Source organism: Delphinus delphis, chromosome 16, assembly GCF_949987515.2.
Source record: "Delphinus delphis chromosome 16, mDelDel1.2, whole genome shotgun sequence".
NCBI lineage: Eukaryota > Metazoa > Chordata > Mammalia > Artiodactyla > Delphinidae > Delphinus > Delphinus delphis.
Window position 1 is genome coordinate 47,065,023 of NC_082698.1, and position 24,092 is coordinate 47,089,114.

At 51.9% G+C, this 24,092-nt stretch overlaps 1 protein-coding gene and 2 long non-coding RNA genes across 3 annotated transcripts in view; 1 reads left to right on the forward strand and 2 right to left on the reverse strand.

The window, feature by feature from the left end:
- Positions 1 to 15,736, forward strand: part of ARHGAP22 (Rho GTPase activating protein 22) — a 167,983-nt gene extending 152,247 nt beyond the window's left edge. Inside the window, exons 6-10 of the mRNA XM_060034653.1 lie at positions 4,738 to 4,870; positions 5,758 to 5,831; positions 6,424 to 6,545; positions 8,454 to 9,354; positions 15,209 to 15,736. Coding sequence (XP_059890636.1) covers positions 4,738 to 4,870; positions 5,758 to 5,831; positions 6,424 to 6,545; positions 8,454 to 9,354; positions 15,209 to 15,437 — 1,459 coding nt within the window. The 3' untranslated portion in view covers positions 15,438 to 15,736. The remainder of the gene's footprint in view (positions 1 to 4,737; positions 4,871 to 5,757; positions 5,832 to 6,423; positions 6,546 to 8,453; positions 9,355 to 15,208) is intronic.
- On the reverse strand, positions 13,901 to 16,055 carry LOC132439872 (uncharacterized). The gene is made up of 3 exons (XR_009522447.1): positions 15,792 to 16,055; positions 15,108 to 15,230; positions 13,901 to 14,558 (listed from the first exon to the last, which is right to left on the reverse strand). It is a non-coding gene; the product is annotated as an uncharacterized lncRNA (long non-coding RNA).
- A 2,496-nt stretch (positions 16,056 to 18,551) lies between these two features.
- LOC132439871 (uncharacterized) lies at positions 18,552 to 23,071 on the reverse strand. Its single transcript, XR_009522446.1, has 4 exons — positions 22,803 to 23,071; positions 20,549 to 20,715; positions 20,133 to 20,209; positions 18,552 to 18,647 (listed from the first exon to the last, which is right to left on the reverse strand). It is a non-coding gene; the product is annotated as an uncharacterized lncRNA (long non-coding RNA).
- Positions 23,072 to 24,092: the final 1,021 nt, after the last annotated feature.

Sequence of the window (24,092 nt, forward strand, 5' to 3'; positions counted from 1 at the left end):
GCCTCACTTAAAGCCCAGGGGCTAAGAACGGGGGAGAGGTAGCTGTTTGGGGGCCTCTTCTCTCTGATGGTATCTCCATTATGGGGCAGTTTTTCATAGAAAATTCTTTCTGTATCAAGCCAGCCCTGGCCCCCATGGAGCTTCTGCCCGTTCTTCTCAAATCTGCCTTCACAGACGAGGGCCCCTCTGTTGCAGGATAGGTCCACAGGTTTCTGCTGGCAGCCCTGGCGTTTTCAGATCTTTTCCTCTCGGGGCAGAACACTTCCAGCCCCTCCAGCATCTGCCCAGACCCATCACCACAGCCAGGAGAGTCTGTCAAATCCTTTTTCACATGTGGAGCCTGGGACTGATCACCACTCCCCAGAGGGGGTCTACCCAGGAGGGCACAGGGGTTCCTTCGTCTGGAGCCTCGTGAATTTCCATCTGATACTCTGAGCTTGTAGTTCATTATTTATAATCTCAGCGAGCTTGTGGTCCACTCTGAACCTCTGCCAGCCAAGCCTCTTCCATCCTGTGCCTGTGTGGCTGTGGGTTAGGGTTGGAGATTGCTTCAAACAATGCTTCTCTGTGGTTCCTGGAAACTTGCTCTTGACATTGAGGTTTTTTAGAGAAGGGACCACGGCCCCAGTTGCCACTGACCCCACACCTTGAGCACTCCCCTGGCTGTGGATGACCACGGCCTCTCCTTTCTCCGCTCCCCCCGTCACTGGGAAGGTGCTGAGGAGCTGAATGTGATGTGCTGGTGGGAAATCTGACGGAAGTGATGTGATCAGTAGCCAGAGGGACCCTCGGTTCCAGAACCAAGGAGAGGATTCTGGGGACAGGTGTAGGGTTGGGTGTCCTCTGTTTCAACAGGGCAACAATAGGGTGTGAGAGCAGGTGAGTGCACCTGGGAGGGCATGAGGGAGAAGAGAGGAAAGGGGACAACCTGAGAAGCCCCATCTTGGAGGATGGGCTGGAGGTGATCCCAGGAAGAGGAGTAGACGTGTCCAGAGGGAGAGACAGGAGCCCAGGGAAGGCCTGCCCCACACTGCTGAGAGGCCGGGAGTCAGGGCTGCAAGGTGGGGGAGTCTGAGGGCCTCTGCCTCTCCAGTGGGTATTTAGCAGGTGGGCCAGAAGGGGAGAGGATCCAGGCTGAGGCCTTCAGGAACCGCAGCTTGCACAGAGCATTTGTGCAGGGGGGGGCAAAGCCGAGGAAGGCACTCCAGGGAGCTGGGTTTGGTCCTGAGGCCCAGGAGGCCAGGCACAGTTTGAGTAGGGCGGCAGCCAGATCTGATTTTGTGTTTGCAGCTATCTCCCGAGTTGGCATCAGGCGGTAAGACAGTATATCTGGATCCCCAGGAGCTACCAAAAGTCCAGGTTCCAGGCCCTGCCCTCCCCACTCCTGTGGAATCAGACACATGAATGAGGAGTGGAAATCTGCATGTATAGAAGTCCCCAGTGACTCTGCTCAGCGACCAGATCTAGGGGCCAGTGGCCAAAGGGGACCCCACGCCAGGGGGGGGGCAGAAGCAAGGGTGAGTGGCATGACGGGCACAGGGCAGACCCCCCCCTTTGCACCTTCCAACCTCAACCTCTCCTCAGCCTCTCTTCCCCCGCCCTCCGTCTCCCTCCCTGACCCCCTGCTTCCATCTGGAGCATCCCACACTAGCCCTGCCCTCAGTGCGTTTACAGACTTTTCTTCAATGGTCATATGCCCATTTTATGGATTAGAACCCAAGGCTGGGAGACCCCATGTAACTCACCCAAGATGCCCAGAGGTGGGCTCTGCCCAGCTGGATCCTGGCCTCTTTCCCAGAGCCCCTTGCCCTCCACCTACATTCCCCCCTCCAGGAAAGTTCCTCTCTCAGCCTGCTCACCCTTCCAGAACCATCCTGTTTCTCCCTCCTGTCATCCGACAGCCTCTCACCTAGGGTCTCCTCTCCTGTACCCACGCTTGCCCGTCCTCAGCCCCCTGAACACCGGGGCTCCAACCACCTTTCCAGGACCCTTCTCCACAGTGTTCCCTGCACTGCCACAGCTGGCCCGGGCTCTGAGTGCCTCTCACTTCTGGAAGCTTCTCCTGGGGTATCTGACCCCATTCTCTCCCACTTCCTGGTATCTCCTCTGGCCCTGCATTGTGCCTACCCCCAACACAGGCGTCCCAAGGCTCCTCTTCTCCACTTCCTGACGAGATTGTCCCAGGGCTGCTCCCCTCACCCACACGCTGGCAGAGGCCATCCGGGACCGAGCTGGCTTGCTCCATGTGCATAGATACGCTCTGCACCGTGAACTCCGGCCTCCAGTCCTGGACTCGCTCCTCCATAGAGCCCCACCTGGCCTGGAAGCCGCAGTCACCACACCTGTCCCTTCCTGCCACCCTGGTCTCTAGTCCCTGGCCCGTAGCAGGTCTCCCAGCCCCGTCCGTGTTGTTGCCGAGCATCTCGAGGACGGTCTCCCCCACGCCCCACCTTGGTGGCTCTGGTGACTCTCGCAACAACTCTTCTTACATCACTTCGCACCCATCCATTGAGGGAGAGTGCTTGGTAGGTGTGGGGGAGTGGCCGTGAACAGGACAGACAACAGACAAGGCCCTGCCCTCACGTGGCCAGGACAGATGACAAATAAATGCACTCAGGGAACCAGCCCGGGTTCCCATCACCAAGCTCCCCTTGGCCTGGCCCACAGCACAGAGCAGGGCGTGCTCCTGGCTCCCGGAGCACGCAATCTGGCCCACAGGGAGATAGTGCTTGTTGACTGGGCTGGGATGGGAAAGATGGGCCAGGCTGTCGCATAGAGAGTGGACTGTAGGGGAGCGAGGTGTAGGGGCCAGGAGACCACAGCTGTGTTCTGGATGGACATTGGTGTCGGTGGGGCTGAGGGGGTCTTTGGGAATGAAGAGATGCAGGGGAATGGCGGCATTACCAGATCCATCCTGCAGATGGAGAAACTGAGGCTGGGGGTTATCTGCCTCACGGCGGGTTACCTGCTGTGCAACAGCGAGGGCAGAAGCTGATTTGGACCCCAGGGCAAGCCCTTGTCTCCAGCTGTTGCCCTCCTTGCCGGTGCACACTGTGCGCCTGCTCCTGGGAGAGGGAGCGGGACGGGTGACAACACCTGCCCTGAAAGGGCTCACAGGCTGGTGGGCACCCATTGTGCTGTGGGCTGCGAACATTCTCCTTGAGTGCTGGAGCTTGGGGCTGGACTCAGGCAGGTGTGTGTTGAAGGGGAGGGTCTGAGGGGAGTTTAGGGAGAAAGTGACCAGAAGCAGCCTTGGGTCAACTGTGGGGAGTGGGGAGAGAGGGAGGAAGTGAATTTCTAGGGAGGGAGAAAGGTGAGGCAGTCAGGGCTGGGCCAAGCTCGCAGACGCAGAAGCACTGGAACCCGCGGGCAGCCAGGAGCCACCAGGATGGGGCTTTGGGCAGGGACGCGGAGGCAGGGTCTGCAGCATGGAGGGGCCACCCTGCGTCTACTTGCCCAGATCAGAAATGCTTCCACCTCCTCCATCTCCTCCTCTATGTCGGGGGAGACATAACGGCTGGCCCTTGTCCGAAGGCCAGCAGCTGATCCTCCTGGCTTCCCATCCCTCCCCGCATCCTCCTGGGGCTCCTGCACACACAGTGGCTGGCAGTGAACTGATGGGGTCCCCAGGTGGGAGAAGGGGCATTGGGCTCAAGGCTGGGTACTCACTGGGGACCTAAGCACCCAGGAAATGGATGGGTCAGCAGAGGAGGTGGCTGAGAGAAGGCACTGAAGGCCGTGGGCGGCAGCATGTCTGGCTGGAGAGGGGAGGTGGGGGCACAGATGGGGGCTGCTCCACTGGCCAGACGGAGAGCCACCAAGAGCCACCAGTCCTGAGGAAGGGAGGGGCTCTGGGTGCGTGAGTTTGAGGTGTATGTAGCCCTGTGGAACCCCAGAATTCCAAATGCCAGGGCGGAAGGGACCCCAGGGCTTGGCTCAGTGATGCCAGCCTGGACAGCCAGGGCCAGGTGGCACCTTAACGGCACAGCCATGTTCTTTTGGTCCTAGGCCCATCTTTCCTGAGCACTTCCCATGAGGGAAATGCAGGTCCAGCGTTTAAATCCAGGGCCCTGGAAAAGCAGATGAAATACCTGGGGTCTAGCCCAGCCTGGGAGGCAAGCTTACTGCAGTCCAGGACCTGAACCGAGAGTCCAAACAGGCCCAGGGCTGCCGCCCTCCACAGGGCCCACTTCAGCCCGGGCAGCTCCCAGCTATGAGCAGGAGACTGGTGGCTGGGAGTGCACATACGGGGCTCTGGGGTGCTGGAAATGGGGCATCCATAGTGTGAATAGAAGCCCAGAAGCCAGGGAAAGAGCCTGACCTCTGACCTGCCCAGCCCCTGGTGGCAGGTGCCCAGGGACAGCTGCCCTTTTTCAAGGGGCTCAGCAGCCCTGCGTGGTGGGCACCTTTGACACAGCCCTCCTGCTTCCGTTGGAGGGTGAGCCTGGGCAGAGGAGCAAGCTCAGGCTTGGGTCGAAGGACAGCTGTGCCCCTGGCTGCCTGCCTCCCCGGTGTGGAGCAGCTGCACGTCACCCTCCAGAGTACCCTGGGGCAGGCAGCAGGGCAGTGGAAGGGAGCCCTTCACGCTCACCTGTTCACCAGCCAGTCGTCACAGTGCACGCGCACACACACACGGACGTGAGAGCAGAGGCTGCCCCTGGTGGGGGTGGGCCGGGGTACTGGTCACTCCTGTGGTTCCCTGGTGCCCAGGCCTCACACTCATCCCTCTGCCTGCAGCACAACAGACGTGCACACGGTGGCCTCCCTGCTGAAGCTCTACCTGCGGGAGCTCCCCGAGCCTGTGGTCCCCTTCGCCAGGTATGAGGACTTCCTTAGCTGCGCCCAGCTGCTCACCAAGGACGAGGGGGAGGTTAGTGGCTCACGGGGACCCATCCTGGGGGGGTGGGCCTGCTAGTTGGTGGCGGGTATGTGGAGACAGGACTTTCTGTGACTCTTCATGGCACACAGATCCTGCCGCCTGCTCTGTGTGTCAGGGGGGTGGTGCCCTGGAGCAGCCTGCTCTGTGGGGGACAGGCCTAGACCTCCTAATCTGGGGAGGGCCGGAACATCCCAGTGTGTGTGGAGGGCACGCTGGGGCGAGGTGCCTGGAGCATCCCCTCCCTGTGTGCGGCCCTCTGTCTCCCGGAGGGGCAGGTACTTCCTAAAGCAGGCCGTGTCCCAGCCGTGCCCCTGAGCACAGGGAGCTCAGGCTGGGCCACCACCCAGTAGGCACTGCTGCTCCATCACCTGCTCCCACAACCAACTCAGGCTGCCCAGGCCGGCCGTGGGGTTCAGAAACAACCAGACCTTTCATCTGTTTCTATCCCGCCACCTCCCAAAAGAATTCGAGACTGCTCCCAGGACAGCCCCCCACCCGCCTCGCACTGCCCGCCTGCAGCCCTGGTGGGCTCCGGCTGGGGAAGGACTGTTGGCCCTCCCTCTGGCCGTGTGGGAGATGAGGAGTCTTTATCTGGCAAATATCTGTACCTTGATCGGTGAGCTGGCCCTGACATTCCTCTGTGGCCCTGCAGAGGCACATCCCTCACAATGGCTTCTCAAAAGTAAATCTGCTTCCCCCCAGAGGTCACAAGCCAGGGAGGTGGAAGTGGTGGTGCCCTCTGGTCACCTGGGGCCAGGCCCATGGGCTGTGGATGGAGGTCTGAACTCGGATTCTCACCCCCTACTCCCTCTAGTAAGAGAAGGACCGGGGCCTCCTTGCTGGTCTTTGAAATGCTGTTTTTCTCTCTCAATCCCAAGGGAACTCTGGAGTTGGCTAAACAAGTGAGCAGCCTTCCCCTGGTCAATTACAACCTGCTCAGATATATCTGCAAGTAAGTGACTAGGAGTGGGGCTTCCCTCCCCTGTGCTCTGGCTCCCTGCCCTTCACGGGGGTCGGGGGGCCTGGGTCATGCTTCCACTCACATGTCTGTCAAGCCAATGGGGAATATAGAAGAACACAGTCACTGCACTCATAGAGCTTACAGTCCTGAGCACATCATTCCTGAAGGAAAAGGATACAGCCTTTGTTCCTTCTGCCTCCTCTGTGTGCCTCTCACCATCCCCTCCCCATGGTCTGCCCCCTGACCACGACCTAGGCTTAGGGTGCCAGGCGAGGACATGCAGGGTGGCCTTCACCCAGCCCCGTGTCTGGGGGATCTGGGCCTTCCTGGGCATCTGGCCCCACTGCAGGTGGGAGAATTATGTGTCCTTCCATGACAGGCCCTTGTCCCAGTGGCCTTTGCTTCTGACGGCCCTCTCAGATCTTAGAGGAAGCTCTGCCTTCTTCCAAGCCTGGCAGGGCAGCTGGCTGTGCTTAGCAGCTGTGGAAATGTGGGTGCAGCTGAGCATGGGGGCCAGGCAGCTCCCAGTAGATCTGGCATCAGGATTTGCTTCTCTGCCAACTGTCTCTTCCTTACATTGCAGGTTTCTGGATGAAGTTCAGTCCCACTCGGATGTCAACAAGATGAGTGTCCAGAACCTGGCAACCGTTTTTGGACCTAATATACTTCGGCCGCAGATAGAAGACCCAGTGACCATCATGGAAGGTAATGGTGGGGGTGTGCATGGTGCTCTGGGCTCGCCTTGATCCTGGGCAAGTCCTCAGCATCCTCAACGCCAGGCCGGCAGGAAGGGCGGCTCCATCCCTGGGGATTAGGCAGCAGCCTCTCTGGACCTCCTCACCACCTCCTCCAGCGCCTCCTCCCCCGTGGGGTCAGCTCTAAGAGGAAAAGGAGCTTTGCCCTGTGGATGGGGTCATAAGGTGCAGTTAGAATGGTGAGAGAGGCTGGGGAGCGGGTATGGAAAAGGTCAGCGCACTTGCCCTTGAACACACACAGATGTTTTTGCTTTACTAAAGTAATTTTCGATTAAGTAATTGTCACAGGCTTCTTCTGGATGTCAGAGCTTTTGCAAACCCTAGGAATATTCCGTTCTATAATGAAGACTAATAATGATTAAAAAAAACAGCAGCAACAGCAGCTGCTTTTAACACGCCCCGGCCTCTGCTAAGTACTTTACTTCTACCACCGTCTTTTAATCTTCACAAGCAGCCCGCGCTGTGGTTACTGCCCCCAGTTTACGGATGAGGAGACAGGCCAGGAGAGGCAAGGTGACTCTGTCAGCCCGACTTTTCAAAGGGCACAGGTGCAGGCTGGCATGGAAATGAGAGCCCTGCTTGGAGACCCCATGGAAGACTGTGCTGGCGGGGTTAGTGTGAGAGCCTAGCCGCTCACAGGCAGGAAACCCGCAGCCAGTCCTGGCTGAGCGCAGATGCCGGCGGAGACTCACACAGGACCCACCCGACGCCAGCTGGAGCCCGCTGCCCCCGGCGCCAGGCAGGCTGAGGGCAGAGGGGCCATTCCTGTCGAGCGTGACCTAGGGGAGGGGCAGGGTGGGCTGTGGAGCTGTCCCTTGCCGCCCCCAGCCGAGGGTGTGACCATTGGGGTTGATGCTCTCGCTTGGCACACCCTTGGCCTGACGGGCAGGTCTCCCCAGAGCTCCCGCCTGCCAGGTTGTGCAAACGTCTGAGGGCAGATGCTCACCCCACTGACTTGCTGAGCTTCTGCCTCACCTACTTTTCTGGACTAAAGATTGTTTACTTAGTTTTCCCCACGATTCTCAGTTACTTCTAGTGGGAGGGTCCACCCAAGTACTTCACCCTCCTCATCACGCAGAAGCCTCCCCAGTCTCTGGTATTTGGTTGAGGACAAGAGGAGGGAACGAGGCAGCAGGATCGATACCATGGTCCCGCTGCACCGCCTCCCTTTGTCACTGACCCCTCCCCCCACCCCACAGCCTCAGGAACCGAGTCCCCACAGATGCCACAGGCTGCATCTCAGGGGCTGTGGCCTGGAGAAGAGGGATTGTGTGCATGTGTGGGGGGCTGTTCACGTTGGGGGGCAGCCGTGTACATCTGTCTGTGTGCACGGGGTTGTGTATGTGTGCCTACACGCACCTGGTAAGACATCTCTACTCTGTGTCCCAGAGCCCTGTGCCTCCCAGAGTATGGACGGTCAGGCACGGCCACTGTGGGCAGCATATGGGGCAGCCGAGAGGGCCCTGCCATCCAGGTCCTGGCTTCCAGTCCCAGCCTGCCCTTGGCTCAGCCCGCAGCCTGAACAGGCATTGTGCCTGCTCGTCCCCCCGCCAGCCGGGTGGAGTGGGTGCGAAGGGACAGTGCTGCTCTGTGCTCCAGGGCCCACATTGGAGGAGGGGGGTTCTTGGGTATGGTCCTTATGTCCCTGCCTGGATTTGGAGGGGGTGGTGGCCGTCCTTTCCTTTGGGGCGGCACGTGGCAAGCTCTCGTTGAGTCCTCACTTGAGGAGTAGCCTGGTTTGGGGCTACTATCAGGGCTGGGCACCCTGGGTTCGAGCTGCAGCTTCCCCGGACTGGTCTGGAGAGCCTGAACTGGAGGTATTCACAGCCAGGCTCTTCTTGTTCCTTCTTCCTGGCAGGCACTTCTCTGGTCCAGCACCTGATGACCGTCCTGATCCGCAGACACAGCCAGCTCTTCACTTCGAGGACCACGGAAGCGCCAGCCTCCCCACGTGGGAGCCCACCATGCACCGTGGGATGGGGCTCCGAGGAGGTCACCAGGGACAGCCAGGCAGAGCCCGGCAGCCCCAGTGCCCCTGGCCTGCCCTCGCACAGGGCCTCTTCTCTGGATGGGGCTGCCGTGGCGGCATTCTCTAGAACCTCTCCCACAGGCCTGGGTAGCCGAAGCAGCCCTGCTGCCACCCCTGGGAAGAAGGTGCAGACTCTGCCCAACTGGAGGTCTTCCTTCCGGCAGTCAGGGTCCCGGTCGGGGAGCCCGAAGGTGGGCACCTCATCCCTGGAGGTGCCCATCATCTCCTCCGGAGGGAACTGGCTCATGAATGGGCTGTCCTCCCTGCGAGGCCACCGCCGGGCCTCATCGGGAGACCGGTTCAAGGACTCAGGCTCCGAGCAGAGACTCTCCACCTATGACAACGTGCCCCTGCCCAGCCCCTTTCCCAGCACGCCCAGCGTGGCCAGCATGCCATGGTCTGGGGCCTCCTCCTGCGAGGCCTCAGCCAGGGGCTCGGTCAGCAGCTGCACAGCGTGCAGGGCCAGTGACTCTTCTGCCTGCAGCTCCCTCCACACTGAGGGGGCCCTCGAGCCCTCCCCTGTCCCCAGCAGCAGCGAGGAGTGCAGATCCCCAGACCTGGACCACGGCCTGGACAGGGTGGGTGCCTGCATCAGCAGCAGTGAGCCCAGTGACCCAGGCAGCCCCACCCAGGACCTCGCCCACCGTACTGAGACTCTCCAGGGCCTGGTCACGGAGCTCCGGGCAGAGCTGTGCCGGCAGAGGACTGAGTATGAGACAAGTGTGAAAAGGTAAAGGGCTGCAGCTGCTGGGTGAGTGTGAGGTGGGCGCTCCCTGGGCCGGGCAGGGCCCTTGCAGCCAGCCAGCTCACTGGGCACCGGTCCGGGCAGTCAGCCTCTGGCTCTGAAAGAAAGTCTCCTGGAGGCAGGGCTCAGAGCAGCCAGCGCCCAGGAGCCACCTTTCTGGGACAATGCCCACAGGACAGGGCTGGGAGTGGAGGGGTGGGGATCCTGTGTCTGGGAAAGCTCAGGAGCTGAGGGGCTGGCATGCTGTCAGAGGCCTTTGATGGAGAGGCTCAGAGTGGTGGTCCCTCTGGGGTCCTCAGTCAGGGAGGAGGCAGGCCCCCAAGGTACGTCCTGTAGCCCAGGAACTGGGACTGGGGCAGGGCACACGTGCACTGCAGGCCCCAGGCCAGCCTGGTTGACTGCCCATGGTTGGACCTGATGTAGAGTGAGGACTTCTTCTGGATCGAAATCCGATTTTCTCTGAGGAGGGAGCTGGCCTTGCCGAGCCAAGCCCTCCCTTCCGCTGGGTCACAGAGGACACCTCGTGCCACCTTTTTTTTTTAATATATACATTTATTTATTTATTTTTGTCTGTGTTGGGTCTTCGATGCTGCCCACGGGCTTTCTCTAGTTGCCGCGAGCAGGAGCTACTCTTCGTTGCGGTGCACGGGCTTCTCATTGTGGTGGCTTCTTTTGTTGCGGAGCACGGGCTCTAGGTGCACAGGCTTCAGTAGTTGTGGCTTCGCCGGCTCTAGAGTGCAGGCCCAGTAGTTGTGGCACATGGGATTAGTTGCTCCGCGGCATGTGGGATCTTCCCCAACCAGGGCTCGAACCCGTGTCCCCTCCATTAGCAGGCGGATTCTTAATCACTGTGCCACCAGGGAAGTCCTTCGTGCCACCCTTTAAGGCTTGCAGGCTTGTTCACTGATGGGCCCTGGTTCCAGCCTCCCTGTGCAGAGGGCATTTTCCAGCTCTGAGGCCGAGTTCCCCAATTAAAATCACCAGCAAAGCCTACACTGGACAGTGAGCGGTGCTTCCATCAGCATCTCAGACCCCTTAGCTCCTTTTGCCCAAGGCCTTGCATCAGCCTACGCATCAGACCTATGAACCCATGTCCCACCCACTAGCAGGGGGCTTCATTGGGTTCTGAGTGCTTCCTCTTTCCATCAGACAGTGGAAGTGGAAGGGATTCATGCTTCTATTTCTGAGCATGGGATTCCCACAGGGAGCTGGAATGGTAGCATTTGACCCCCTTGTTCTGCTGGCAGCTGTCTCCTGGGCACCTGGGGAGTGTCAGGTGTGTGCAGTCTCTGTGTTCACGGCAGGAAGATGGCAGGAAAGGCGCCGTGAGGGCAGCAGCCCCTCCATGGGGGAAGTCACAGCAGGCAATGTCAGAGCCAGGACTTGAAGGACTGATAGGACTGAGCTGAGCAAGGAGGAGAAAGGACACAGTGTGAGTAAAACTCCGGAGCTTGAAATTGTGGAGAAAACCCACAATGTAAGCACTGGGTTGGAATTTACCAGGCAGAGGTAATAGCAGGAGCTCCCTGCAGATTCACCGGAAGGTGATTACTGCTGAAGATGAGCTCAGAGTGTACAGGAAGTGTTACTCGGCAGACACTGCCTGAGGGCAGCCTCAGAGGGGGTCAGAATCAACATCTCACTTTCTCGGCTGTTTGTGGAGCTGACTTGAGCTTCTAGATCTTTCACCTTGGAGGCTGGGGTTCTCAGGGGAAATGCAGCCTGGCAGGCTATGGGTTCGAGTCCCTGCCCCACTGTGTACTGGCAGAGTGTCTGGGCAAGCTCTGAGAGCGTGGCGGAGTCGGGGTGGGGCAGGCGGCAAGTTGTTTTGGCAGGAGTGATGCTTTGACTTTATTGCCAGTGAGATGTGAAGCTGCTGGAAGACCTGGAGGACTTTGGTCACTTTGATGAGGTGCACTGACTGCTGTGCTCAGGAGCGCTCGACGAGGCAGACAAAGACCAGTCAGGAGGCCATGGCCATCCAGGTCAGACCTGTGGCTGGCACGGACCTACGGGGCAGCAGACAACGTGGGAGAAGCAGCCAGATTCTGAATATGTTTGGGTTTTTCCAGTTGATCTGGTGTGGTGGTGAGAAAAAGAACTGACTTGAGACACACCATTTTTGTTTTGGCCGAGTATCTGGAAGAAGGTGGTCACTGAGCCGGGGAGACTGGGGCTATAGGAGCGTGACTTGGGGAAGGAGGGCAGGAGCTCAGCTGTGGGTCTGTTAGGCTGGAGATACTTACTAAGTTTCTGAGTGGACTTGAGGGAGATAAAGATTGAGGGTTGTCAGCACACTGAGTGCTTTAAGTGCTTCAAGTCTGAGGCTGGACAAGGTCCCTCAAGGAGTGGCGTGGAGGCTGTGCTCAGGAGCACCAAGGGGCAGGGAGGACCTGGCAAAGGAGGGCCCTGGACGGGAGGAGAAGCAGTGAAGGGGGCTCATGGGGGGCCTGCTGCCCCTGCCTTGGGGAGGGTCTTCTGACATTATGCCCTGTGCTCCCCAGATGGGAGGCTGGAGTGAAGGAAGGCTTTCTCCCTTCTCCATGCTTTTTTTTTTTAATTGAAGTATAGTTAGTTTACAATATTGTGCTAATCTCTTCTGTACAGCAAAGTGATTCAGTTATACATATATTCTTTTTCATATTATTTTCCATTATGGTTTATCCCAGGATATTGAATATAGTTCCCTGTGCTATACAATAGAACCTCGTTGTCTACCCATCCTATATATATAATAGTTTGCATCTGCTAATCCTGAACTCTGAATCCACCCCTCCCCCTTGGCAACCACAAGTCCATTCTCTATGTCTATGAGTCTGTTTCATAGATAAGTTCATTTGTGTCATATTTTAGATTCCACATATAAGTGATATCATATGATATTTTTCTTTCTCTGATTTGCTTCACTTAGTATGATAATCTCTAGGTCCATCCATATTGCTGCAAATAGCATGATTTCATTCTTTTTTATGGCTGAGTAATATTCCATTGTATATATGTACCACATCTTCTTTATTCATTCATCCGTCGATGGACATTTAGGTTGTTTCCATGTCTTAGCTATTGTAAATAGTGCTGCTATGAACATAGGAATGCATGTATATTTTTGAATTAGAGTTTTGTCTGGGTATATGCCCAGGAGTGGGATTGCTGGATCATATGACAACTCTATTTTTAGTTTTTTGAGGAACCTCCATACTGTTCCCCATAGTGGCTGCACCAACTTAACATTCCCACCAGCAGTGGTAGAGGGTTCCCTTTTCTCCACACCCTCTTCAACATGTTATTTTTAGACTTTTTAGTGATGGCCATTCTGACCAGTGTGAGGTGCTACCTCATTGTAGTTTTGATTTGCATTTCTAAGAATTAGTGATGATGAGTATCTTTTCATGTGCCTATTGGCCATCTGTATGTCGTCTTTGGAGAAATGTCTATTTAGGTCTTCTGCCCATTTTTCAACTGGGTTGTTTGCTTTTTTGTTACTGAATTGTATGAGCTGTTTTGGAAATTAAGCCCTTGTCCGTCACATCATTTGCAAGTATTTTCTCCCATTCCATAGGTTGTCTTTCTGTTTTGTTTGTGGTTCCCTTTGCTGTGCAAAAGCTTGTAAGTTTGATTAGGTCGCATTTGTTTATTTTTGCTTTTATTTCTGTTGCCTGGGAGACTGACCTAAGAAAACATTGTCATGACTTATGTCAGAGAACGTTTTGCCTTTGTTCTTTTCTAGGAGTTTTATTTATGGTGTCACGTCTTAGGTCTTTAATCCATTTCGAGTTTATTTTTGTGTATAGTGTGAGAGTGTGTTCTAACTTCACTGATTTGCATGAGGCTGTCCAACTTTCCCAACACCACTTGCTAAAGAAACTGTCTTTTTCCCCATCGTATATTCTTGCCTCCTCTGTCGAGGGTTATTTGACCATAGGTGTGTGGGTTTACTTCCGGGCTCTTTATTCTGTTCCATTGATTCATATGTCTGTTTTTGTGCCAATACCATGCTATTTTGATTACTCTAGCTTTGTAATATTGCCTTAAGTCTGGGAGTGCTATGCCTTCTGCTTTATTTTTCCTCAGGATTGCTTTGGCAATTCTGGGCCTTTCACAGTTCCATATAAATTTTAGGAGTATTTGTTCTAGTTCTGTGAAAAATGTCATGGGTAATTTGACAGGGATTGCATCAAATCTGTGGATTGCTTTGGGTAGTACAGCCATTTTAACAATATTCTTCCAATCCAAGAGCATGGGCTATCCTTCCATTTCTCTGAATCACCTTCAATTTCCTTTATTATTAATGTTTTGTAGTTCTCAGCATATAAGTCTTTCACCGCCTTGGTGAGATTTATTCATAAGGTTGTTTGTTTTTTTGGATGCAATTTTAAAGGGGATTGTTTGTTTCATTGTTAGTATAAAGAAATGCAACCAATTTCTATATGTTAATCTTGTATCCTGCTACCTTGCTGAATTCGTTTATCAGTTCTAGTAGTTTTTGCGTGGAGTCTTTAGGGTTTTCTTTTTTTTTTTTTTTTTGCGGTACGCGGGCCTCTCACTGTTGTGGCCTCTTCCGTTGCGGAGCACAGGCTCCGGACGCGCAGGCTCAGCGGCCATGGCTCACGGGCCCAGCCGGTCTGCGGCATGTGGGATTTTCCCGGACTGGGGCACGAACCCGTGTCCCCTGCATCGGCAGGCGGACTCTCAACCACTGCGCCACCAGGGGAAGCCCTAGGGTTTTCTATATATAGTATCATGTCATCTGCAAATAATAACTTTACCTCCTCTCTACCAATGTGAATACCTTTTATTTCTTTTCCTTGTCTGATTGCTGTGTCTAGGACTTGCAGTACTATATCGAAGTAGTGAAAGTGGGCATCCTTCTCTTCTTCCAGACTTCAGCCCTTCTCCATGCTCTGTGTTCAGTGGTTGAGGGTGAAGGCCCAGGCCTCATCCTGGATGGGGCAGGGAATGGATATTTGCTTCAGGTACACCATGTGCCAGGTGGTATGCTGTGCACACGTGGTCTCCTTGGTCCATCGTAGCTACAGTGCATAGGTGGAAGGCCGTCCCCTGCATTTTCAGGGTGAGACACCAGGGCTCAGTGAAGTTTGAGTCCTGCCCACAGTCATGTGTCTTGTAGTCAGGTCAGTTCCTAGGAGCCAGGCGCAGCAAGTCCCTCATGTCTCACAGGAGTGGGTCGTCTGGTTGAAAAGACAGATGTGTTAACCTCTACAGAGGCCTGAGGTGTAGCTCTGTGGTAGCAAAAAGGAGCAGTAATGTGGGTTATATGCTGGGGAGGATCAAGAGAAGCTTCCCAGAGGCTGAGACATTTGGGCTCGGGTGTGAAGGCCGAGAGGGAACGGAAGATGAAGTGACAACCTGAATGGGGTTTCCTGTGAGTTGCTGTCTCTGCCTGAAGCTCAAGGGGTCTCGTAGAAGAGCAAACGTGAGGACAGTTTCCTGCTTCCCTCTGGGTGCAGGGCTCAGTCCTGTTCTCTGCCAGATGGCAGTCCATCCCTCAGCAGGACAGCTGGCTGGGAGGGGAGGGTAAGTGGTCTTCGTATTTGAGTGAGGACTCAGGGAGGCCCCTGGCCTCTAGTGCCAAAGGCTGAGGGGGGAGGGTCTCGGGGATGAAGCCCAACTGGCTTGGGGAAAAGCCCCAGGGTCTGGTGAGGAGATGCAGTCCGTGTGGCCTCACCCAGCACCGGGTCTGAGCCCGCACACATCCTTCCCCTGGTCCCAGGCCTTACCAGCTCCTTCGCCCCATCAAGTGTCTGCTGACAATGGAGTTTTCTTTGGCAAACCCAGCAGGCCCAAGTCTAAAATGATGTCTTTCTTCTTGAATTTTAAGACTCGAAGAAGGTAGTGCCGACCTGAGGAAACGAATGTTACAGCTAGAAGAACAACTAGACCAGGAAAAGAAAAAGTACACAATGCTGGAAATAAAGCTGAGGAACTCAGAGCGGGCACGGGAGGACGCAGAGAAGAGGAACCAGCTGCTGCAGAAGGAAATGGAGGAGTTTTTTTCAACCCTGGGAAGCCTGACTGCTGGGGCAAAAGGTGCCAGAGCACCAAAGTAAAGGAGTGGGGAGAGTTCTGTGCTGCTGCTCAGCTTGCCTCGGGAGGAACCAGAGCCTCTGCAGCTTGGCCCTGGGCCTCAGTGGTGCCAGGAGGTCTGGTGCCAGCTGGAGAGAGCAGTCCTGACATGCCCTGTCGGGAGCCCGAGCCCTGCTCTGGAGCTGGATGCTGCTCTGACTGAGTAGGGTATGGCAGGCGTCAGGGTGGACAGTCCCGTGGCTGCCAAAACAGGTGGCACCTGGGATCTGAGTAGCTCACCAGGACCTTTTTGCATTCTTTATTAAATCTGCCCTGAAAGCATGATGTCTGGATGCCTGACTCCTTCATGGGCATGCAAAGTGAGGGTACCAACTGACCTCTCCCGTTTCTCGCAGGGTTGGGAGTCCTCAAGGTGTTCCATGGGTGGAATGGCATGGGGCCTTCAGAAGTGGGGTGCAAAGGTCCCAGAGGAGCTGTTGCCATGGTCATTGAAGCTGGACTTAGCCACATGTCTGTGCTCTCAGCTCCATCTTCTGTGCTCTGGGCAGGATGGCTTACCTCACTGCTTGCTCCCTCTCTGGGCCACCTGGGCCTCTGCAGCTTGTGTCTGTCCTGGAATTCCTCTCAGGCCTTCCCCTGTAACCTGCTTTCCTTCCCTTGACTCTAGCTCTGCTCCAAAGCCAGAGCCTGTGAGTCAGAGCTCAGCAAGGGTGCTGCACTCCCTGCTTCTGCACCCCGGGAGTGTGCAGGGTGACAAGGTGTGCCTCTAAAGGAAAGGTGAGCCAAGGTGATAGGTAGTGCCTGTTCTCTGTCCTCCAGGTACAGACGCCTCAGACTTCAAGGCTCCACGGGGGTAAATCCTTCAAGAAAACCTTTCCGTGGCTGCCGCCACACACAGCCCAGGCCTGGGCCAGAGCTCCACAGGATGGGCCTTCAGGGGCACCAAAGAAGCCACCTCTAAGCAGAGAGGACTGGCCTCTGGGGCACAGGCAGTGCTAGCACCAGCACCACTTGCTCCTGCTCATGGTGTCCTTACCTATCACCCCTCACTACCCCCAGCCGTAAACTGCAGTGGTTTTGAGCGGAGTGGGGTCAACAGAGTGCCCCAATTTCCGACTATCGTCTCTGGAGAAGTCATTCAGGCCCAACCACCCATCTACCTCGAGTCAGGTATAAACTATCATGTGATAGCAATCCTCTAAATGCCAGGGTCTCAGTGCTCCCAGAAGTGCTGGCTCTGCACTCTAAGGTGCAAGCCTACAGGCCCAGCCAACTAGTAACTCTAACAGTGGTGAGGCAGGCCAATGACTGGTCTGCTGCTGGGTCACTTTTGGCCTCACCAGCCAAGAGGACAAGTGGCTGCCGAGGGCCTTCAGCAGCATCAGCAGCCTGAGTTCTCTTGCGGAGCTCTGAGGGGTGGGACGAGTGGAGAGCACTACCTGCATCTGCTCCCAGGACCAGTGCCATCACAGCACTGGATGCTGGGTGACTAGCTTTCCCAGAAGGTGAAATATTGCCTTCCTCTGTTCAAGGAGAAAGAAAATAGTACAAAGTGACTGATTCCTCACAACAACTCAGTAACAAAGGAATTAGCTGCATGCTCCCCATTCAGAGGAGAAACTGAGGCTAGGAGGAGATTGGTGGGAACACCAGTGTATTTTATAGTCCTGAGTTCCCTCACCACAGCCCTGAAATTCTGCCGACTTTGACCTAGAGAGAAAATGCTGCCAGGCTATCAAAAGAGCAGAAAAGACCAAAGGGGTTTCACATGATGAAAGGGAGGCTGTCTTCTCTTAGCCATTAATAGTGGCAAAGCTCAGCTTCTGGCCAAGTCCTTGCCCCAAACCAGCTCATGAGCCGCATCTGCCACCTGCTGGCAAAACTAAGACCTGCAAATGTGATTTTTCTCTGAAAATTAGTTGGCAATGAACGTCTGCTGACGTTCTGCCCTCCAATTTCCATTTAACAGCACCCTCCATTCTATCTGTAAAACGTACTGACTTCTGCCTGTAAAGCACGCTGAGCACTGAGACTGGGGGGCTCTGGCCCAGTACCCTGTACTCATCTGCTTCATTCTCCCCAGTTGAGTTGCATTTACAGAACCTGTCCCCAAACCTGTGGATTCAAGTTGTACCTATTGTAATGACATTATTTAATATTTAGTAAGCCGATGCAACTAGAGATTATCATACTAAGTGAAGTAAGTCAGAAAGAGAAAGACAAATGTATGATATCACATATGGAATCTAAAATATGACACAAATGAACCTGTCTATGAAACAGAAACAGAATCACAGACATAGAGAACAGAGTGGTGGTTGCTAAGGGGGAGGGGGTTGGGGGAGGGATGGAGTGGGAGTTTGGGATTAGCAGATGCAAACTATTACATACAGAATGGATAAACAACAAGGTCCTACTGTCTAGCACAGGGAACTATATTCAATATCCTATGATAAACCATAATGGGAAAGAATATAAAAAAAGAATGTGTGTGTGTGTGTGTGTGTGTGTGTGTGTGTATATATATATATATATATATATATATACACAACTGACTTTGCTGTACAGCAGTAATTAAAATAACATTGTATTTCAATTAAAAAAATACATTTGAGAATCTGATGAAGCCTATGGACCCTCTGAAGAAAAATAACCACATATACTAAAAATTCAGCTTTCAGAGACCTCTTGAAGCCTGTCACTAAATTCTGTAATCAGAGTTTAGAAATTAAGGGGTTAATAACAATAAATCCTTAAATTTTAAAATAATAAGTAAACCAATGAATTATAAATGTGAAAAGACAAGGAATCAATTTTTTGAAAACCTACATGAATGCTCTCAGTAAAGGCAACTTACTAAAAATTGTCAAATTATGGATGAATCAACCATGCAATAGTGGAAAATTGAAAATCTAGGATTCTGCTCCCAAATTACTTCAAAAGTGTTTTAAAATTTGTGTTTGACTCTAAAGAAAAACTGGAAATTTTAAGTCTCATACTGTAAAAAAGGGAGTTGGCTTATTTTAAAAGACTGGCAAATGTCCCTTTTTTAAGAAGTTAGAATACAGTTTTAGGGATGTGTGTGTATGAAAGAGAGGCAGAGACAGAAAAACAGAGGGAGAGATATTCTTTGTTTTACCTGGCTGGTGGAATAACAGACCAGGCATGAACCGTGTTCACTCCACACAGTAAACGGGCTTCAGAATGGAGTCCACATAACCAGGCTCCGTGATCTGTGGGCAATAAATGGAGTCAGTAACAATATCCCCCTCCTTTTGATGCAGGGCCCCAGCCCCCTGGAGAGTTCTCCCAGTATCCTACATAGTTCCATCACAAAGGGACAGCAAGACGTGGCAGCAGCAGTGGTGGAGTAACTGTCATATCTACTTAGCTGGGAGCTGTCTCACATGAGACACTGTCCCTTTGTGACAGAACTGAGACTGAAGGACAGGAAGGGGCAGTCATGCAACCAGACAGCCGCAGACAGAAGGAGAAGAGCTATAAAAGTTACATGAGTGCCAGCATCCTTGCTGGCATGGTGGGAGATGGACAGGGCTAGAATCAGGCAGGGGCCAGACTGCGTAGGGCCCTGTCTCCCATGGTAGAGTTATTTTTATTTGAAGGGATATAGGAAGGCATTCAAGTGCTTTAAATAAACAGACATGAATTGGCTTGCATTCAACAAGACTCCTTTGGCCCCTGGTGGACAGTGGATGAATTTGGGGGCAGGAGGGAGTAGCAGCAGGGCATTTAGTCAGGGAACTACTGGTGTGGTCCAGGCCAAGTGTAGTAGTGTTGACAGGCCAGAAGCTAGACAGTAATGGACTGAAGACTGAATGAGAGGTGAAGGGAAGACACTGTGCCCAGACCAGTCTTTCCAGAAGTGCCGATGTGAATGGGAGCAGAGAAATAGGGTGGTAAAGTGGAGGGGGCAAGGGAGAGCTTTTAAAGAAGGGGATTACTAGAGCATGCTTGTATGCTGCCAAGAATGATCCAGCAGAGAGGGAGAGACTGGTGAGGAAGAAAAGGCAATAATGAGGAGAGGCAAGTCTGAAAAAAGATAAGGAAAGTGGAGGGGTTGGCTTCGGAGAGAGGAGATAGGAAGATGGAGGACGGGGACACAGTTGAGGTAGGTTTATGGAAATGCATACCGAACTCTTTGAGAAGTCCTGAAAAATGATGAACATGCTTACGTTTAGTTAGCAGCCCCAAATTTATTTGAACACAAAACGCTTTATTCACATATGATTTCTCAGGCAGTAGAGCACAGTGGTTAGAGTGAAAACGGAGGCAGACTACCCAGATTCAAATCCTAGCCCCACTGCATTGTTGGCTGTGTAGCCCTGAGCAAGTTACTCAGCATCTCTGTGCCTCAGTTTGCTCATATAATAGGAGGGGAGAGTAACAGTTCTTACCTCATAAAGTTGTTGTAAAAACTGTGAGCTCATACAGTCAAAGCACTTAAGTGCCTGGCATAGAGTAAGCTCTCCAAGAATATTGCTACTAATTCAATACAGAACTAGTGTTCAGTGCAACAAACTTGGGGCATCACTGCTAGGTATTGAGTCCTTGAAGGGTTTTAGGGAGGGTGGGGGCATGATAACCACTTTGGCAGCATGGGCTGTCCCTCCTCCACTTCCTCCTCCCTTTCTGGGCTCCATCAGCAGTCTCCTGGTACCTTCCCAGTTCCCTTCTTAACACCCTGGAGCATGACCTACCTCATTCTTTGCTGCACGCTGTCTCCCATTTGTCGCTGCTCCCGGTGGAGGATTTGGTATTTAGTTTTCCAAGGCAGCTGGTAACAAATGGACGGGCCATATCAGAATCATCTTGGGAAGCTTGTAGAAAAACCATCCCCCTCATAGTTCTATTTCTATATCAGAATCACCTTCTCCCTCTAAACCCTTCTGAGAAAACAGAGCCATAAAGAGTTTAGGCAACTTGCTGTAGGTGAGGCAACTAGTGTGAAGCCAGGATTCTACTTTAGGTATCTGGTGTCAGAGCACATGCTCACATTACTACACTAATTTCATAGTGCTGTATGCAGTTTCCTTATGCCAGATTTTGAAGGCAGTGAATACTGGATTTCAGAGGATAGAAACGGTATAGAAGATAGTCCTAGTCATTAGCTTACCCAGACCAATATTGATTGAATGCCTACTTCCCAGTCATCGTGATCTAGGAGTAAGACAGGCTTTTCCATCCAAGGGATTCCAAGGCGAAGCATCAGTAGATTAGCACACAGGATGCCCTCACAGAACAAAAGGAAAAGACATACAGCACGCTGTTGTCTTGTATTCTCTGTGGAACAAAATGGGGAGTGCATGAACGAATAAATTAAAGGAAACATGCAATGGGGACATGAAATAAAAAGTCCTTGCAGAGAAAGTTTATCAGAGGAGAAATTATCAAACGTGGGCCTTCAGCAATGAGGATTTCAAATGGGCAAATGGCGGGAGTAATGTGCACAAAGATGTAAAGTATATGCCATGGAGGAGGTTCAGCTGGAATGAGCTGAATGGCAGGAATGATATATGAAATAGAATCAAAACAATGTTTAATTCTACTTCTCAGAAAAAACAACAGCAACAACCCTCAATACTGATTTTGAGGCATGTCTCTCAAGTGAGAATTATTCTTACCAACCACATGAAAATTGGGACTACTAGGGATGACGAGGATGACTTGGGGGTCAGCATGTATATAAGTTCTCAGATGGGGGACCACACAAAATTCCTCCCTTTCTCTGCAACATTTCTCCATTATCTTAAACCATTTCTATTCCTTTCCAAGGCTAAAGTCAACAATTATATTTGCTTTACACTAATTATTTTGATAAAAGTACACGAAGTAAATCGTTTCAGCAGCCCTGTGACAGACTATCTCCCATCCTGTGACAGATGCAGCAGCACCAGGCTCAGCAAAGCTGAAACTTGTCCAAGATCACCCACTCTCTCCATCTGGAGCTCAGGCTAGTCTGGATCCACAGGATTCAGTAGATCCCACCCTCTCCAGGACCTTGTCTCATCGAGGCACATGTGCTTTTAAATTCTCCCTTTTAACGTGTTCTGACCCCTCAGTCTACCCCTCAAGACATTGTCATGATTCTTTATATTTCCTGCCAACTTTTGGAAAGTACTGTTTTTACTACTGCTTCACTACTCACTCAATCCTCAGCAATCACAACTATGCCCCCACCTGTCCGGGTAACTCTAACAGTCTTACTTATGTTACATCCAACAGGAATCCCCTATCTTTTCCCTCTGTCCACAAAAGGACACTAGTGAAAATGGTGCACAGACCACACAAGGGGATGACGCAGACCTCACGAGGAAAGGGACTACAAGACTGGAGAGGTCTACAGGCAGTTAGGGAGCAATCTTTCCTTTCCTTCCACTCCTGAAATACTAAGTGGCAAGCGGATGCCATACCTGAAGTGTGTTCTGTCATGAACTGTGATGTACAAACTGTAAAATACACTGAATATATTTTCCCTGCACAATCTCTTGTGTGCCGACCAACTGGCCCCAAATGCTAATCTTGGCAACTTCACTTATGTTATGGCAATCTGAGTCCCCAATTTTCCATTCTCAATATGAACAAAGTATCTGGCTTCCCAGTCACCAATCTCCATGCCTTGTCTAACCAGACCTGATCCCACTGTCAGTGACCCTCATAAAACAAAGGTGTGATCATATTAACTCCTCTTTCTCACAAACCAGTAGTTCCTACTGCCTTTAAAATGATGACAATTTCTTCAAAACGTTTCAATTCTGATCTTCAACTTTTCAGTCTTATCTCCCATCACATTCTCTCTTTACATTCACACCCCGCCAGACCATTCCTCACTCCTTGCCTTTCTCTTTACCTGGGAATACCCTTCCTCTCCAAAAATGCCTTAAAAAATATGCCTCCTCTGCGAAACCCTCATTTCCTCTAATCAGTCCTTCCCTGTGTCCCTTCAGCATGGTCTTTGTTCCTCACACAACACTTACTTCAATCAGACTGCCTAGACTCTGAGTGTCATCCATTTTTAGATCACTCCTCACTTCCAGCTTCTAACATAGGGTCTTAGACATATATGCACACATTAATTGATGGAATTAAATGAAATATATTACTAACTACCAAAGCAGGAAAAGAGACAACAGGATGTTGTAAATGAAATATGTTAGAAGTCTAACTTTACAGAGCATATTTGAAGTATCTTTTAGTTTCAAATGAAGTCCAAAGACATATTGGTGTATTAGCTATAAAAGCTAAATAAAAAAATTTCAAACCACAAAACCAGTACAAATCAATTTTCATTCACATAAAGTCAATGGACCTTTTGAGGAGCAACAGTAAAATAAATGTAGTACCTCAATTAACAAGAATGCATTACTTACTCCATTTTATTTGGTGTCACTAGGGTATTATGGCTGGGTGGAAATTAAATTAACTCAACACTCCACACAGATGTCTGCTCTTGCCACCCAGTCTATCACTGGAGGCCTCTTCCTTGACTGTGATGAGGCAGAGAGCACCAGGCTGGCAATCACATCAGCTGATGGAGCAGCAGTGGTCAGGCAGAAGCTTGGCCCAGGCTATCCTTTCCTCAGAGCAGGGAAGCATGAATGCAGGCGAGGGGGGTGGGACCCTCATGGATATGAGCGTTATCTGGAGCAAGAGTGGAGCAAGATGGAGGAGTGTCACCACATGGAGACTGGGCACATGCAGCGACAGACCCTGACACCCACATAGCAGCCTGCCCAGTGTAGGCAAAGAGAACACCTGCATGGCAAAGCTGGAAATGCGCTCAGAGCTGAAATCCCTGGTTTGTTTTGCAACAGATCCTTTTAAAATACTTATTCTTGTCAAGTGGCCATGGTGGCTGCTCTCTCACATGGTTACAAAGAACTATAGGTTAAGGGCATTGAAGCAAATTCCCTTTTTAAAATAATGTTTCTCTAGCAAGTTCAAACACCAGAAAAGCAAGAGTAGGTAAACGAGAAAACCAGGGTGATAGTTTAGCCTCTTCACAGTTTGTATAAAATCCAAATCTAAGAGACCTGCCCTAGCACCCCTTTGATCTCAATCCATAGGAAATCTTAAAATTGCCCAGAAAAACTTTTTATCAAAAATTTATATTTTGTTTTCAATGAAAAACTCTTAATTTCATAATTTTCATATCACTTTTTTCTTTTTTATTTAAAATATTATAACCAATTAACATACTAGATAACATTGTTTACATTCCAGTGGTGCATGTTTAATGACTAGGGCATGAATGATTAAAAACCACAATAATTATCTCAGCATTCCCTACAAAGTGCCCCATTTGTTTTGTCTAGAGGAGGGGAGAGGAGAGGGAATGGAACACAGGGAAGAGAGAGGAAATGAAGAAGGAATGGCATCATATAGGGAGAAAAGCAAATGTCAATTATGATACTTGGGTTTCAGGTTTCAAAACCTGTTGAACAGGATAAACTATAGTGAGAAAATAGATGTCACAGTCCAGGTAGACAGCTAGTTCAGTTTAACTTCATCATTCAGCTAAAAGATTAAGAGCTTCTCAAAAATATACCAAATATCGGGCCTACAAAAGTAATTTATTTCTTCGTAAAATTTACTAAGATTTATTCCTTTTGTAAAATGTAAAGAATGGACTGATATCACGAGCAGGTTTCTACTTACAA